The following is an 18653-nucleotide window of genomic DNA, read 5'->3' as shown; positions in this document are numbered from 1 at the left end:
TAATTTCAGATTGGTATATTATTTTCATTTTCTTTCCAGGATAAATAATAGGGACTCGACTGCATTTTTGCAGCCAAACAGCTTTATATTTGAACAAAAAGGAAAGTAGTTTCTGGTGATATCTAGAAAATTACTCCATAATCCTGTGCAGCAGTGTTTTCTTTTCTTTTCTTTTTTTTTGAGACGGAGTTTCGCTCTTGTTACCCAGGCTGGAGTGCAATGGCGCAATCTCGGCTCACCGCAACCTCCGCCTCCTGGGTTCAGGCAATTCTGCCTCAGCCTCCTGAGTAGCTGGAATTACAGACACGCGCCACCATGCCCAGCTAATTTTTTGTATTTTTAGTAGAGACGGGGTTTCACCATGTTGACCAGGATGGTCTCGATCTCTTGACCTCGTGATCCACCCGCCTCGGCCTCCCAAAGTGCTGGGATTACAGGCGTGAGCCACCGCGCCCGGCCACAGCAGTGTTTTCAAATAAGAAAGGAGTTAGCTGTGGCTTCCAGAACTGATAATAAACATTGTAACATTTTAGGACCAGGTAAATCAGAGCTGTTAACTCACCTATTTTCAGAGGAAGTATCTCTCCTTCTCCTCCCACGAGCCTGTCGAGAGATGCCCAGCCCAAACTTTGAAGCAGAATAACCTATGACAACCACCATCTGCTTCCAATTTCCTATCCACCCAACCACATGCCTTATAATTTCCCTGAGGCCTCGCTGAAACGATCTCTTGTCTTAATATCATGCCCTGTACATTATCCTCAGGAGTTTGCTAATGGTCCCCATCTTTTGTTTATTCAAAACTTTTTGACTCAACTGCAGATGCCAAGCTCACCTTCTCACATGAGTTCTTTCTGAACTTGTTCATTGCACATACATCATTCTGTCTCTAAATGCTTATAACACACATTCCATACATTTGACATGCAATTTCCTGTTTTTCTGTGGTGTCTCTTCTCATTTTGTCTTGTGTCTGCTGTGTTGTTATTGTATACACCACTAATCATCTCTCATATACGCTAAAGAAAAATCCTTCAATTCTTCAAATAAGTGCTTAGAATGTAGTGTGGTATTATTGATAGTAATTTTGAATTAGTCATTCCAGGAAACATATTTTCAAGTCTTTTGATAAAATGTCCTCATTATTTGTGTTTTGAATATTAGAGTCAGAGACAAGCTTACATAGGCACATTGGGACAAAATTGATGCATATTTTTTCACTATACATGAATATAATACCAGTTCATAAATGTTAATTGAAAAGAGACAGTGGGCCAAAGTATTCCTCAGGTTTAGGATGAGGTATCTGAATCTTTTTTATTTTATTTTATTATTATTATTTTAATTCCATTTTAGGTTTTGAGGTACATGTGCAGAACATGCAAGATAGTTGCATAGGTACATACATGGCAGTGTGTTTTGCTGCCTTCCTCCCCTTCACCCACATCTGAATCTTAACATGTCACTTCTCCAAGTCGCACAAGCAAAGAGGAAGTCAGGACTTAAACCCAGGTCAGATTTATTTCAAAATATTTGCCTCTCTTTGAAATTAGTTATTTAGGAAATAAATGTGTTGATTAGTAAAACATATGGCATAAAGTTTTCAGCAAATACTTCAAACCACTAAGCCATTTACCTCAAAATTATTACATCGCATGATATGAAACAAATCTGATATAGCATCTACAATGCAATATAATTTTGACAATATTGGTTATGATTTACTGAATAGGGACATAGAAAACTATTATTAACTCAATTTTGTAGATGAGGAAACCAGGTAAGCAAACTTTCAAAGAAGGTGCCTACTTTGACCTCCAGCCTGAGGTCTTTTTATAATGCTACACACTCTTTCTAAAAAAAGTATGTAGTTCCTCTGTCTCAAAAGTCTTTTTCCAATATTCATCACCTAATTATTGCCTCTTTCTGTCATTTGAATTAGTCTACTCCAAAGTTCAGGTACTTCCAAAGTGATAACATTAAGAGGTGAAGACTTTAGGCAATGATTAAGCTATGAGGGCTTCTCATACGGGATAAAGTACCCTTATAAAAAGTACTTGAATGGCACATATACACCATGGAATACTATGCAGCCATAAAAAGGATGAGTTCATGTCCTTTTCAGGGACATGGATGAAGCTGGAAACCATCATTCTCAGCAAACTGACATAAGAATAGGAAACTAACCACCACATGTTCTCACTCATTAGTGGGTGTTGAACAATGAAACACATGGACACAGGGAGAAGAACATCACACACTGGGGCCTATTGCGGGGGCGGGGGGCTATGGGAGGGATAGCAGGGGGTTGGAGGGAGGGATAGCACTAGGAGAAATACCTAATGTAGATGACAGGGTGATGGATGCAGCAAACCACCATTGCCCGTGTATACCTATGTAACAAAACTGCACATTCTGCACATGTACTCCAGAACTTAAAGTATAATAGAAAAAATAAATAAATAAAAATAAAAATAGGATACTTTTGATATAAGTAAAAAAAAAAAAAAAAAAGAAAGAAAAGTATTTGGCAAGAGATTTTGACCCTCTAATCCTTCCACCTTCTCCCATGTGAGGAAACAAGGCTGTTCACCTCCAGAGGATGAGGTTTTATCTTGGAAACAGAAAGACCAGATCCTCACTAGCCAGTGCCTTGATCTTGAACTTCCCAGCCTCTAGAACTGTGAGGCATACATTTCTTTATTTTATAAATTATTCAGTCTGATAGTGTTCTGTTATGGTAGCACAAACTTGCTGTGACACCTCCTCGTTCCAAAAAAGACTAACCAGTTATCATTTTCATTGTGTAGTTTTCCTAAACATTTTCTCTGCAAGGAACAGTTTCACTTATTTTTGTATTTCTAGCATATAGTAATTTCATAATGAACTCTTTGGCTTAAGATATATTTTGAAATTTCAGCACATTTATTTAAACTTCACATTACTTTTTTCTACTTGTTATTTATTTAATTTTGTGACAAAAAACTTTCTTAATCACAGCTTCCAAACTTGGGTTAAGGCTGTTATTTCCCTTTAAATATTATTGACATTTTATTCTGCAATATTTTTCCTTAGGGAGAAAAAAACCCCAGCAGAAATTGGCATTACACACAGTAGGCTGATTCAGCAAGAATGAGCCTGGCAAACTCAAATCCTTTTCTTTTATACATGTAGGTTTTCTTCTGTGAAAAGCCCTAATAGGTCACATAGTAGCTGAGGACAAAATACATATGTTAATTAGATATTACTTCCTTAATGTCTTATATCAACAATGTTGATTCTATTGTAGATACAGAAGTCTTACATATCTTTCAGATATATGTAATGTAAGTAAGCCTTCTATTATATTTTATGTATATCTCTGTATGAATTCTTCCATCTGTAGAATTAAAAATTAAATCTACATGAATGAGTCAATTATTTAGCTAAATAGTCATAGGTAGTTGATTTTAAAATTAAAATACTGTTTTATAAATATGGAATTAAATTCAGTAAGAGATTATGGATACTTTAAAATACATTTGTATGGCCTAATTTTAAAGTAAAAACCTTTAAGAACATTATTCATCATAATCCCATAAAACAATCAAATATCTTTACCAGCTTTTGACTGAGATGTAAGACAAGTTTTTGTCTTCAGAATAATCAATGACAAAGAAAAGTGTTTTGAGTTAATATAATGTCCTAGCAATTATGCTAAATATTATATATTTTATCCATTTCACTATCAAAATAATTTGATGTAGATGTGATATTCACACGGTAGATAATGAAGCAGATGCTAAAAGTAACACCCTCCCCAAAGTCACACATCTTGTAAGTAATATACCAAGTGTGAACTCTCAAATCTATGCTTACTGTAGGTTCTAAATTTAGTAGAGATTATTGATACAATTCAGATAGTATTGGAATAATCTTTAGTGTTTTTATTAGTATCATTTAGAGTTGATGAACACAAAGACTGTGATTCTGTAAGGTTTGTTTTTTGGAGATATTTCCTTTAGAATAGTTTCATGTAGTGCAAATGTAACACCATCCCTCACATTTTCTTTTTTTATTTGATGGAGGAAGAAAAATGAAGTTAAGAATGTCTTGATTAACAGTACCAGAAAGAGTGCTAAAAATAACACTGTGCCGCTTACAAGAAGCTAGATGAAACCCTTGGTTCTAGTTTACAAACAACTTAACCACAACACATTTTGACATTTCCAAGCGGAAGTGAGTAGAAAATAGTGGCTTAAAAAACAAGTTTTTCAAACATATAGGGTTTTTTGTTATTGATGTTTTCTGTGTTTTCGTGGTGTGTTTATGTGTGTGTGCGTTGATGACATTAACAAGGACTTCACATTAGCATTGAAAATAATAAGTTACTCTTTGCCATAGGGAAGACAAGAGAGGATTTGTGTCTGGCCAGTGCCAAAGAATGTTGGTTTGTATTTTACTATCATACTACTGAAGTACGTAGATCACTGGTCAGATTTGAAATAAGCAAGCCAATCACTGGCTTATGTTTTTTTAAAAAAATGTTAAAAATGCTTTAAATATTAAAGTTATTTATACTTTCTATCAATAACAAAAATTTCTCTGTTGGAAAAAATGCATTGATTTTCAGAATTTTTTCCTAAAAAAAAAGCATATAAATTGATTTTAAACTGAATGTGATTAATATTTTCTGCTAAGTTCTATTTAAAAAGTCTTATTTTAAACCTTACTTTAACCCAATTACATATAAAAATGACATGCAATGTGAAATTTCAAAAATAAAAATAAATGTGATGTAAATTAATACAAAACACCATGGAATAATAATGCAAAGGTTGATGCCATTTACTAAAAATGATCATAAACATGAAGTCTCTGCTGTTTATATTGTAATACTTAAAATTTCAAGCCATAAGATTATTATGCAATCTTAGTTTTGAAAGACTATATGAATTTTGTATGTGTAAATGTTGAATGTAAATTATATAGGTTTAAAAGTACTGTAAAGAGCAAGACCATAGGTAAGGACCTGAGCCTAATTTTTTATCTTAAGTATCGGATCTATGACAGGAGATTTGCAATAATTAAATAACACCCTGACTCAAAAGGAGATTTCTTTATTTCAGCAGTTATACTGTCACAGAGGCAACTCTTTTGAATGTGATTGAGCATCAGACTTTCCACTATACTCTTTCAAATATGGTGAAGTCTTTATATTGGAGCTCAGAGTTGTAGGTGACAAAGTGGACAGAAAAGGGTCTGTGGAATCTGGTAGACACGTACTTGAAAGCCAAGACCACAATGTTCCAATCATCTGAAACTGAACAAGTTCCAGAACATCTAGGAACCTTTATTTTCTCATTGACATAGTAGTGATAATACCACCCCATGAAACCTACCGAGTGCAGTGGACAGCATACGAAAGAAGTAACTAAGTCTGGCTGTCTTTAAACATCTGCTGCCAAGTGCATTGTTACATGTTGAGATATATTGCTGCAGGCCACCTCCTACCTATTGTGGGGATCAAATGCATGGCAAAGATCACTTGGTTACCAGGCTTAATTCTTAGCATGCAACTCATTTTTTAGGCCTTGCTTATAAATATTTTTATGGTTCTTAATAGGATAATTTTATAAGCATATGATGAGCTTTATGTTCATATTTGACAGTACAGATGGACATAACTTCCAGAATCAGCTCTGTGGTGGCTGAGCTCAGTATCCTGCTATCCAATAGGAAGGCAGAGGAGTGAAAGCCACAGTTACTCATTGGTTAAACGTTATACATAAATGCAACCAAACACATTCAAGTGTGTTCTTCTTATAAAGCAAAATATAAACAGGTCTAAAATTATTCAAATCTTGTATAAACATGATATGTCATATGACATTGTATAGGGCATTTGCATTTCCAATCTGATAAAAAGGCTGTAATAATTTAAAAATGAAAGAACCATGGTACTCTACATAATATAGGCTAGAAAATGATAAAAATCATAACAATAAAGCTAATTATTGAGACAACAATATAAATCATTAAACATACAGATAGAAAAGTCTCAATGATGGATTATAACTTTAAATGCTTAGGTTATCTAAAATGAGGAAAATATTTGCATAGAAGAAGAATATTACTTGACACTTATAATCTACAAATAGTTAAGCTGGGAGGCTAGCAATGCCATAGAAAAGAGAATAACAGAGCCAGGGTGACAATCAGAAAATGCAGTCTTTATGTTTTGTATTCCACTTTTAAATTTTGAAGGGTCAGTCATGTAGCCGAAGCATCATCTAAAGTAAGAAAAATAAAAATGATTATTAATTAATATAAGATGCCAACAGTATTAGTAATTAAGCAGATAGAAATATCATTTTTTGTGGACATAATAAGTCAAGATAAAAGTAATTTTACTGTAGCTTTAGCATATATGTGCTCATAGAAAATCTATTACTCCTATAAAGAAAGTACTCTCAGGTGGAATCTTGCACAAATAACCCTAAGGATATTGTTAAATACACAAATTCATGATATACATTTTGTAGATTATTATGCATAACTTTGTAATTTGGCTCTTTCTGTAATCAGTTGTCAGATGAAAACATAATCTTCTTGCATGTATAAACCGATTACTTGAACTTTCGAATGCATCATAAAGACAGTAGTAAAGTTATTAGTCAGAAGTGGGGCTTGTCGCCCTCTAGGAAATTTGCAGTAGATTAAAAAGGAGCCACTTTGTTAGAAGAAATGCAAACACACAGAGGTAGTATTGCCAGAGAATAGCAAAGTTTACTAAGCTACATATTTGGCATCTCTATTTTAGATGTCAAATGACCTACCAGTTTGATTTCACCTAAGCCTTCACTTACATTGTACAGTCTTAGTGATATCACTCTTAAATGCTAACACGTCAATCTGAAAGTCCAGGTAGAAAAAGGAAATTCCATATTTAGAAAGGATACAGAAGTGGGACTCAAAGATTTTCAAGAATGAAAAAGAAAAGGGATTGGGATATAATTTGTGAGAGCCATTTTTTTGTTTATTTGTTTTGTTTCTCTAGGATAGAAATTAACAAAAAAAATGAAAAGGAAAAATGATATAATTTAATAATGTCAATGTTTTGCCATTTTTATCTATTTACTGTTTACACTTTCAGTTGAAGAAAAATGTATTCAGCTGTCACAAGGATTTAAAAATAATTTTAAGTAACTAACATCTTTTGAAACATGGGATATTGAAGTGTTTAAGTCTTTCAGATGATAAAATACATATTTTAGAAAAGTAATATAAAACTAAGAAAGGGCTGGGTAGTAACTAATATGACTGATTCAGGAAGGTGAACTAAGTGAGTTCATAAAAATTATCAGTAGGACATTGTGTTCTAGTGGGATGTCCACAAGCTATTCCTGTCCTTGTTTTGATACTGGAGATTTGTATTCTTTACTTTTTATAGCTCTCTCTCTTCCCCTACCCTGCCTTCCTCCCTTTTCTGAAAAATAATTTCTGCATGCTCAGCCATGACACAATATAATTTCCTTGCAGACGGGAGCTGGTCTTCTAAAGAAATTCAACACATTGAGCAGACTCTCAACCGTAATGATAACATTAAAAAAAACTATCAGAAGTCTAACTGCAATGATATACCTGAGAAAACAGACAAAGCATATATTTCTAGTTCTTTTCCAGCTTAGCATATAAGTATTGGGAATAGTTTCTTGCTTTGTGATTCTAAATATAAATGTCATTTCCCTTTACAGAAGAAGAAGCATATTAAGATAAAAATTAAACCTCACTTAAAAAAATTTAGCGGTGGACATCTTACTAGCTCTGCAATGAATGTTTTACTTCCATTGAATTATGTAAGTGCTTTCAGGGATTTGAAAATAATTATTTCAGTAAAAGAATGTAGAGCTCCTGAACTCGCATAATTTCCCACAAGAAAAAGTAAATCAGAATTATGTAAGTATATGGCCACAAATCCAGCTGGCCCTAAGGCAATGCCTAGGAAGGGGGAGAACACAGCATGCCGCATTCTCAATCTCTGCCTGTCCTCTGCAGTTGAACATATGTGATCATTTTGACTAAGACCACAAGGACATGAAGTATCCATGGTGCTGAAAAGATGTAAAAATAAAAAACTGTAGAATATTGCAGCAAGAACCCAAGCAGAGTAAGAAAATGAGGGGAAGAGGGGAGAGGATCCAGGATGGCCAAGTAAGAACAGCTCCAGAGTACAGTTCCCAGCAAGAACAATGCAGAGGGTGAGTGCCCACCACATTTCCAAACAAATTTTCACTGCCCACAGACCAGTAGATTCCCAGGCCCAAAAGCACCCCGAGTTTTCAGCATGGTGGTTTCAGCTGGTGGCAGCTTGGCACACAGAAACTCACACAGTCTGGGCAGCTGTTTCAACTAGCACCTGGAATGCCTGGGAGACAGAGTGGCGCATTCAGCTGAAAGGGAGAGGGCTGAGACAGGGATCCAGGGGATCTGGCTTGGTGGGTACAACCCCCACAAAACAAGCAATCTGAAATGCTCTGGATTGAGAGTTTCGCAGCAAGTGCAGCTGTACCCAGGATGGTCCATGTGGGGCAGGGCATCTATGAAAAAAGGCAACAGCATGACAGAAACTTAGAAATAAAGCCAACCTTCCTAGGTCAGAGCACCTGGGAAAAGAGGCAGTTATGAGTTCTGCTGTAGCAGACTTAAAAGTACCTGCCCAGCATCTCTGCAGGGAACAATGGAGCTCCCAGCACAGCACCTGAGCTCCTATAAGGGACAGACTGTCTCCTCAAGCAACTCCCCAACCCTTGTATATCCAAAGAGACACCTCATAAAGGAGAGCTCAGGCTGACATCTGGCAGGTACCCTTCTGTGATGAAGATAACAGAAGAAGAAACCGAAAGCAACCCTTACTGTTCTGTAGCTCCCATAGGTGATCCCCAGGCAAGAAGGGTCTGGAGTGGACCTCCAGCAGTTCTGCAGCAGAGGGGCCTGACTGTTAGAAGGAAAACTAAGAAATAAAAAGAAATAATTTCATTATCAACAAAAAGGATGTCCACTCAGAGACTCCATTAGACAGTCAGCAATACAAAGACCACAGGTAGTAAAGCCACTAAGATGGGAAGAAACCAGTGCAAAAAGGATGAAAACAGCAAAAACTAGGTCTCTTCTCCTCCAAAAGATCAGAATTCCTCACCAGCTAGGGATCAAAGATGGATAGAGAATAAATCTGATGAATTGACAGAAACAGGCTTCAGAAGGTGGGTAATTAAAAAAAACAGATAGACTGAGTTAAAATATACACCTATATAATACAAATAACCATCATGCTTAGAATAGTGCTGAGCATATAGTATGCATTGTATAAGTGTCTGTAAAGTTAAAATAAATGACAATTGAGGAATTGGACATAACAATTAGTAACTTGAGAACATGAGGCCCAAGGGATTTGCAAGACAGAAAGTTAAACAAAGGTGAAAATTAGAATTGTAAGAGTAGGAAGTATTGGTCTAGCTATGTTTAGGTTTTGCAATTCTTTCAAAGACTTGAGTATGTGCAATAGCCTACATTGAAGGGACAAGTATAATGAAAAAGTTAAAGAACGTTTGGAAAGAGACAATAATTTTATGACAAGTTCAGATTCCAGATAAGCTGAGGAAATTAGGATCAAGACAAAATAGGATAAATTTGTTTCAAAGAGGAAAAACCTTCATATAATTCTGGTATAAGGAAGGTAGGGCTGCATGCAGATAATAGAAATTTATATTTGTAAATGCAAAAAGCATACCAAGTCAAGAAAGGATAGCTCTATTCTCTCTGCAGAATCAGTCATAAGGTGCACGAAGATGGCCCCTTGGGAAGGGTAGTACAGTAGAGAAGGCTGGTGGCTCCATGTAACCACCTTGGTAATAGACCAAATAGTGGCAAAGACCTTGTCTACTATTAGGTCCAAGTGCAGGTGTCAGTTGAAATAGATACACTTTGGAAGTGAGTGTTAGCAGGTATATAGGAAAAAAAAGACAAAGGTAGTGTTGGAATTTTGCAGGGTGGATCATTCAGAAACACTTGATCACCCATGTTTAGACTTTCCTAATATAATACGGCCATTCTGTAACTTACTGAATAACTGCTTTCAAACTCCAAAATATCGCATCTCATGGTTAAATTAAAATACAGCAAAGTTTGGAACTCTCTTAAATAATGACTAATGATTATGATTCTAATTTTTTATGTTAATAGTGGAGTATAATATTTTCATAACAAGTAAAACAACATCATATGCAGTTCATATTTAATCCCTGTATAGGTAAGTTTATCCAATATATGACCAGTTAGTAAATAACTTAGGAAATTAAATAGAAATATCAATTGATCATCTAAAGTTTTAATATCCTAATTTGATAAAGTCCCTTAGTATTCTAACCATTGTAAATTAGATTTGCAAATTAGTGCTAATAAAACCCATTAGATGCTGGCACCTCATTAAAAATATTTGTGGGAATTCTTTGGCCTGTGAAATTATGCCTGTAAATCTTATCACTGCTGAGTCGACCTTTCTGATGTCTTTTAAAAAACATAATATTTTTAATAAAAAACATATACACTAAACCTTGGATTTTGTAGAAAATCTTTAAATTTTAGATTCTAAGACCAGAAATAATATTTGACAATATAGCTTAAATTAATGAAGGCACTTATTCTTGTGTACCAATAGGTTATAGACTTTAAAAATTAAATATAACAAATTAAGGTAACATTGCTAAAATGTGAATAGCAGACCTCAAGCGAATTAAATGCAATTAAGTATATAATGCAAACGGAACTTTCAGCAATGTAGGTGGATTCTAATTCCGCACTAATTTCTTAAAGAAGTTAAAGAAGCAGGCCGGGCGTGGTGGCTCACCCCTGTAATCCCAGCACTTTGGGAGGCCAAGGTGGGCAGATCATGGATCATGAAGTCAAGAGATCGAGACCATCCTGGCCAACATGATGAAACCCTGTCTCTACTGAAAAATACAAAAAAATTAGCTGGGCATGGTGGCGCGTGCCTGTAGTCCCAGCTACTCAGGAGGCTGAGGGAGAAGAATTGCTTGAATCCAGGAGCTGGAGATTGTAGTGAGCCGAGATTGCACCACTGCACTCCAGCCTGGCACCTGGTGACAGAGCAAGACTCTGTCTCAAAAAAAGAAAAAAGAAAAACAAAAAGAGAAAAAGAAGTTAAAGAAGCAACTCAGAAACTTTTTACTTTCCCTCCCTCTCTCCCTCCTTCCTTCCTTCTTCCTTCCTTTCCCTCCCTCCCTCCCTCCCCTCCCCTCCCTCCCTCTTTCCCTCCCTCCCTTCCTTCTTTTCTTCCTTTTCTCTCCCTCCTTCTTTTGTTCCTTTCCATCCCTCCTTCCCTCCCTTACTCCCTCCCTCCCTTCTCTTCCCTTCCTTCCTTCTTCTCATACTTCCTTCTTCACTTCCCTTTTCCCTCTCTCTCCCTCCCACAATCACATTTTATTCTTTGTTTTTGAGTCAGAAGTTCTATAATACATGAAGAAGAATGTTATAATACATATAATTTTTTTTTTAACCATGAAAAGATACAAATAATACAATGTAATTTTGTAAAAGTTATATTACAAATTACTTGCATTTATGTGCTTGACATTATTTTCAATGAAAGGGGAAATTTAGATTTTGTATGGGTCACTGAGATGTTTCTATTTTGTTTACAGTTAAAAATGCAAAGTCTGTCAACTTTCTGCTTATACACATGCAAATTTACCTAAATAATTTAGACCACATTCTTTTTACTTAATATCAGCTTTTTTCAAAATGGGAATTTCTAAAAGCAGAAGACACTTCTTAAAAGTTGAATGCCTTGTCACTATTGATTTTTGCTATTTAAGTGTGTCAATTGCATATGTCATAAAAATGATTAATCATCAAAATTTAATAACCATAAGTAAACATGGAGCATCAGCTGTGGTACCAGAAAATCATCTGGATTGAATCAATATTTTTGTCCTCACATCTGACTGTGTAAGCAAGTTTCACAGCAAGAGTTCTGTAGTGTTCTTGACAGACGTGGCAATAATAATGTTAAGATAATATTGCAAAAGTAAAGAGCGGCATGAATGTTCTAATCACAGGTTTCTTAAGCAGCAGCTCCTGTGTACCTATTGATTACATAAAGTAAGAAATATATACTTGTGCCGTACAAATGCCTAAGTTTAATATTAAATTATGAGCATACAACAATAAAGATAATTTAAAATATAAAAACCATGAAGAAAAATATTTTAGTTCATTGACATGATCTACATTTTCTCCTAAGCAGGTCAATTTTAAAAGAAATATCTAAATTATAATTGAAGTTATAATTGGAGTTATAATTGGTAGTCATAGATACGGTAGCAGGAAAATTTATAAAATATCAAAATAAGGTGAGAAGAAATGGAAATCTACACATAAAAGGCATCTTCAAAGTGCAGAGAATGTGGTAATGAAATATCAGGAAGATGAAATAAAAATTTATGGAATAATAGCTTAATTTTAAGACAGCAAAATGTAATGAAGAAATGTTCAAAATATTATGTAATATATTTGATTACAAATTATTAATTCACAATCTAGATTCCTTGAAAAAATATAGTATACTGGGGTGTAAATGGTTTATTTATTTTATATTAGAATGGAAAACAAATGTAAAATTTAAATGTTCCATTACTCTGCATAATTTTTACTTATCATAATCTGGTAATTGTCATGAGCTAGACACAGGTCTTTGAATACAAGGCCATTTTTCTTATTTTAGAACTAACTGTGAGTACAACAGTGGAAATATATTCCTTAAAATAGATCAAATGCCCTCCTTTCCTTCTATATAAAAATCTAGCACTGAACTAAGATATTACAAAAAATGATGAGAATAATAAATATAATATTTAAAGATCATACATCAATAGAAATAGCATATGAGTTATTCAAGTGATATATTAATTCATATATATAAATATTGATCATATTAAATTACTGGAATATATTTCACATATATGTATTTGTGTGGGTAAAAACTATCAGATCTGTTTCTTTTACCTCCTCCTATACCTCAATTCTTTTCACCAGATTAGACAACTTTGAATAAATAATGGAAGTTATAATTATATGTATGCTTCTATTTCTGTATGTCTGATGAAAAAGCATATAAAAATGTTCTAGACAGCTGTACACAAAATTCTGCTAAAAGTACAGCCAACGTTATAATGATGATTGTGAGTTACTTTGTTATAATATAAAATGGCAATTTAATATTTAATATACAGTGTGGTTATTCATTTAGGAAGTTGATTAAATTTGGTTTTAATTTCCTTTTACCCTGTGCCATGAGGAATGAAACAGTCATAGAATGTTTTCTGTTTTATAATCTTCTTATTCATGGAAATAAGAAAATATTTAGTAATACATAGATTACTTAGAAAAAAAATTGCTCATTTATTGAAATTTGCCTTTTCCAAACCAAAATAAGAGAAAGACTATGAAAGTTTATCTAGAAACAACATAAATCTAAATATTACATGCAAATAAATATATGTAAAGTGGTCAACCATTTATTTTCCGATAAATGCAAATGCACACACACACACACACACACACACATCTCAAAAAAAATTAAAATGTTTAGTTTCTTGCAATTTTGTCCCTTAAAATGTCAACACTTTCCCACTGTTTATTCACCTTGCTTTACAAACTTAAATACATGTTTGTACTATGATCAGCATTTTGATTCATGACTTAGGAAAAAAGTAACAAAGATACGATAATGGCTGTTTCTGCAGATCCTGTAAATACTATATATTCAATCTCAAGAACGTATTTCTGAAAGAATTATTGACTTACAACTACAGAAAAATTGGCAAGCTGACACTTAGGTTAACATTTCCTTGCTTTTACTCCATAAATTTTTTTTAGTTACTCAGTTTCTCCCCAAAAATGTCTTTTAAAAAGTTGAAATATACCAAATGACTATGTTTCCCATTTTCAACACAAAATTCCCTGCCCCCTGTTATGATAAAGGGTTTTTAAAAAATGAAATAAAGTTAAGAAGGGAAACTGCTTTACATTTTAATGGGAAAATAAAATTTTTCATTCAAGATTGTTGCCTTTCACATATGACATATTCCAGAAATTGATCTAGGTGCTGTAAAGCAATGAGCAAGACAAACAACATCCTTGATCTCATTGCATTTACAACATTATAACAGACACACACATATCCCATATGTGTGCATGTGTAACTATTATTCTACAAAGTACTGCAATCTAAAAAATAAATACAAAGGAGACCACTCAGACTTGGGTTTGCATACTGTTGTTAATACATTTTAGAAGTAATGTAAATTACTAGGAGTACATAGAGCACCTGACCATGTTTTTAAATGTGCTAATTCTTCAGATAAAACATCTAAAGGAAAAAGTTCCTAGAAAAATGTTAGGACATTTAGTGATGTATTTGATGTTAATAGAAATTAAAATTCAAAGGATATTTCCTCATGAATTTAGTTAAGCACATGCTATTTGCCACAACATTGTTCACAATATCAGCAAACGTGGCTTATTATCTATGCAACAATAGACATTAGCTTAATTATTATAGATGTAAATGCCTATTGACATCTGATGAAATGGAATTAACCTCCTTTTTTAAAACTTCTTCCATTGCTTCTCAGACTTTTGGCTAAGATAAAGTTTAGCATCTGTTCTTATTAGTTTAAAACTTCTTTCAGAAAAATGATAGCTTTTCTGGAAATTTATTCTCTTTACTGTCTTTGATGTGAATTTCAGTACAATTTGATAAATTCTATGCTAATCTCTATTGGTATTCTGGTTAGAAATATGTAAACTTAAAGATTAGGGAGAAATGATATTCTTATTATAATGTATCATCCATACATGCAAGCTACTCATTTATTTATGGCCTCTTTCAAGACCTACAAAAATTTTGTAATCTTCTCAAAAAGAATTTCACATATATATTTGAACTATTGAAATACATCTAAAATTTTGTTTACTGCTTTTAGATTAAGTTTTTTTCTTTTTTCAGAAGAATTTTAAGTTGACAGAAAAATTCAGAGTAAGGTACATACAGTAATGTCTTCTCTAGCCTGTGTCCCTACACATGTATGGATTCCCCGATCATCAACATCTCCCACCAGATGGCATTCTACATTTGTTACAACTGATAAACCTACACTGACAGATCATTTTCATCCAGAGTTCATAGTTTACATGAGGGTTCACTCTCAGTGGACAAATATAAATAACATGTATCCCTCATGATAGTATTATAGAGAGCAGTTGAACTCCCCTAAAAGTCCTCTGTGCTCTACCTATTCGTCCCTCCCTTTGGCTCAACCCCTGGCAACTACTGATCCTTCCAATGTCCCCATAGATTGCATTTTCCAGAATGTAATATAGCTGGAATTATAAGTATGTAGCCTTTTCATACTGGCTTCTTTCACTTAGTTATATGTATTTATTTTCTCCTTATCTTTTCATAGCTTGATAGCTCATTTGTTTTTAATGATGAATCATATTCCACTATCTGTATGCACCACAAGTGGCTTATCCATTCACCTACTGAATGATATCTCGGTTGCTTTCAAGTTTTGGCAATTATAAATAAAGCTGCTATAAACATATGTGCAGATGTGTGTGGACATAAATTTTCAACTCCTTTGTGTTAATACCAAGGAGTTCAGTGAATAGGCCGTATGTTCAGGGTATGCCTAGTTTTGTATTACCTGGAAAACTTTCTTTCTTATTCGCCAGCAGTGAATAAGAGTTCCTGTTGCTCCACATCGCTGCCAGCCTTTGGTGTTTTGGATTTTGGCCATTTTAATAGGTATTTAGTGGTAGGTTTTTCATGGCTGCTTTATTTTGCAATTCCTTGATGATATATGATGTTGAGCATCTTTTTGTATGTTTATTTGCCATTTGCGTGTCTTCTTTGGTAATGTGTCCGTTGAGGTCTTTGGCCTATTGAGTTGTTTGTGTTATTATTAAGAGTTCCTTATATTTTTAATAGCAGTTAATTGAATATGTCTTCTGCAAATGTTTTCTCTCAGTCTGTGGCTTGTTTTCTCATCTCCTGACGTTGTCTTTCACAGAGCAAAAGTTTTTAATTTTAATAAAGTCCATCTTATAGATTATGTCTTTCACAAATTGTGCTTTTGGTATCACATCTAAAAAGTCATAGCCAAACCCAAGCTCACCTAGACTTTCTTCTATGTTATCTTTTAGAGGTTTTGTTTTGTGTTTTATAGTTGCGATTCAAGTTGATTTTTGTGAAGCTTGGAAGGTCTATATCAAAACTCATTTTTTTTTTCACATGGATAGTCAATTGTTCCAGGACCATTTGTGGAAAATATTTGTTGCTGTTGTGTTCTGTATTGTTTGTGTCTTTGCTTCTTTGTCAAAGATAAGTTTTCTGTATTTTTGTGAGCCTCCTTCTGGGATATCTATTCTGTTCCATTGATCTATTTTTCTGTTATTTCACTAATACCACACTGTTTTGTTGATTGTATCTTACAGTATGTCTTGAAGTCAGACAGTGGCAATCCTCCAACTTTGTTCTTCTCTTGTAATATTGTGTTGGCTATTCTGGGTCTGTTTTCACTTTATATAAACTTGATCATTAGTTTGTCAGTATCCACAAAATAGCTGGAATTTTGAATGGGATTGCCTCGAATCTATAGATTGAGCTGGAAGGAACTGACATTGATAATAGTGTCTTCCTATCAATGAACATGGAATCTCTCTCTATTTAGTTCTTTTTTGGAGTCTTTCATCAGAGTGTTGTAGCCTCATATGGACCTTGTATACCTTTTATTAGATTTTACCTGGGTGCTTCCTTTTTGGAGTGCTAATGTAAATGGTTGTGTTCCTAATTTCAAATTTCACTTATCCATTGCTGATATATAGAAGTGTGATTGTTTTTATTAACCTTGCATCCTACAACTCTATTGCTCAGTACTCACAACTGTATTTTTGTCAATAGTTTCAGATTTTCCACATAGACAATCATCTCATCTGTTAAGAAAGATAATTTTACTCCATCTTTTCCAATCTGTATACCTTTTAGTTACTTTTCTAATTCTACTGCATTGCATTAGGGCTTACAGATGTTGTTGCAACAGCAGTGGAGAGAGAGGACCTCCTTTCCTTGCTCTGGATCTTGGTGGGAAAGCTTCACGTTGCTCACTTGTATTCTATTTTTAGATTGTCTGTTGAACTTTAAACAAAAAAAATGCAAATTATTTTCATTTGTGTAAGTGTTCTATACATTGTCTTGTATATGTATTCTACCACTACACAATAGTAAAATTGTCTCTTTTTTCCAACATTTTTACCTTTTTTTCTTGCTTATTACTATACAATTTTGCTTTACTAAGGTACAATACAGGTTAGGAGAGATAGCAGTAATGTTTTATTGTTTTTGTTTATTTCTGAATTCATTGAGAGGTTCTCTTCCTCACTGTGAAGAATAATATTTGCTATACATTTCAAGTAGAAAATTAAACTAGCTATTATTTTTAATAATACCACTTTAAAATCATATAATAATCATATAAATTTATCATGAAAATCTTACAGTAATAATAATCATATAGTAATAATCATATCACTTTCTCAGTTAATTGAAGTGGTGAAGTAAGTCTTATGTTTTCTGTAGAGAACCTTCTTTGAGTTCTGAGACTAAACACTGTATGATCTTGATGAATATTTTATAGCACTTCTGGATCCCATTTTCCAGGGTCATCACTTAGGATTTTTGTGCCCATGATTATAGATTGATCTGTAATTCTTCTGTCTTTCTTTAAAAAAAAAAAATTGAGACAGGATCTCACCCTGTCTCCCAGGCTATAGTTCAGTGGCACAAACACTCATTACTGCAGCCTGGACCTCCTATGGTCAAGAGATCTTCCCGCCTTAGCCTCCTAAGCTGCTGGGACCTCAGGTGTGCACCACCAAACCCAGTTGATTTTTGGTATTTTTTAGTTGAGAAGGGGTTTTGCCATGTTGCCCAGGCTGGTTTTGAACTCCTGAGCTCAGGCTGATCCGCCTGCCTACGCCTCCCAAAGTGCTGGGATTACAGGTGTGAGGCACCATGCTCAGCCTGTAATTCTCTTTTATTATATGGTTCACATTAACTATCAATAATTTGCTATCTCATAAAAGTGTTAGGAAACTGATTTTTTGAGCTTCTCTAAAATATTTTTAAAAATCTGTTCCTTAAGTTTCTGGCGAAATTCACCAATAACGCACAGCTATATAACATTGCTTATTTGTTTCAAGGTGGCACAAGGAATTTAATTAATAAGCAAAATATCTAATAATAATTCTATTATAGTTCTTTTTTTGTAAACTAAAAGAAATTGTTCTTTAGAAAATTTAAGCATCACTTAAATTTGCAATTTTAATGGTTCAAACTTTTTCATAATCTTCACATTTTATAAGTGTCAACTAAAACTTTAGTTATATTCTGTTTAAATTAAAAAAAATTATTTATTCGGTTGTATTTCCTCTTTTTTTTTTTTTTCTTTGAGACAGAGTCTTGCTCTGTCACCAGGTGCCAGGCTGGAGTGCAGTGGCGCGATCTCAGCTTAGTGCAACCTCCGCCTCCCAGG

At 34.0% G+C, this 18653-nt stretch overlaps 1 protein-coding gene and 1 pseudogene across 6 annotated transcripts in view; one reads left to right on the top strand and one right to left on the bottom strand.

Annotated features, from left to right (window-relative positions):
- Positions 1-2945: 2945 nt before the first annotated feature.
- CCDC102B (coiled-coil domain containing 102B) overlaps positions 2946-18653 on the bottom strand; it is a 361810-nt gene continuing 346102 nt past the window's right edge. For all 6 annotated transcript variants that reach the window (XM_078346981.1, XM_078346986.1, XM_078346983.1 and 3 more), the window contains one exon: positions 2946-6272. In XM_078346981.1, coding sequence (XP_078203107.1) covers position 6272 — 1 coding nt within the window. In that variant the 3' untranslated portion in view covers positions 2946-6271. The remainder of the gene's footprint in view (positions 6273-18653) is intronic.
- Positions 14682-14839, top strand: LOC118147116 (U2 spliceosomal RNA; annotated as a pseudogene).

Source organism: Callithrix jacchus, chromosome 13, assembly GCF_049354715.1.
Source record: "Callithrix jacchus isolate 240 chromosome 13, calJac240_pri, whole genome shotgun sequence".
In the NCBI taxonomy this organism is placed as follows: Eukaryota; Metazoa; Chordata; class Mammalia; order Primates; family Cebidae; genus Callithrix; species Callithrix jacchus.
Note: the sequence above shows the minus strand (reverse complement) of the source record. Positions and strands in the feature narration are given on the sequence as shown.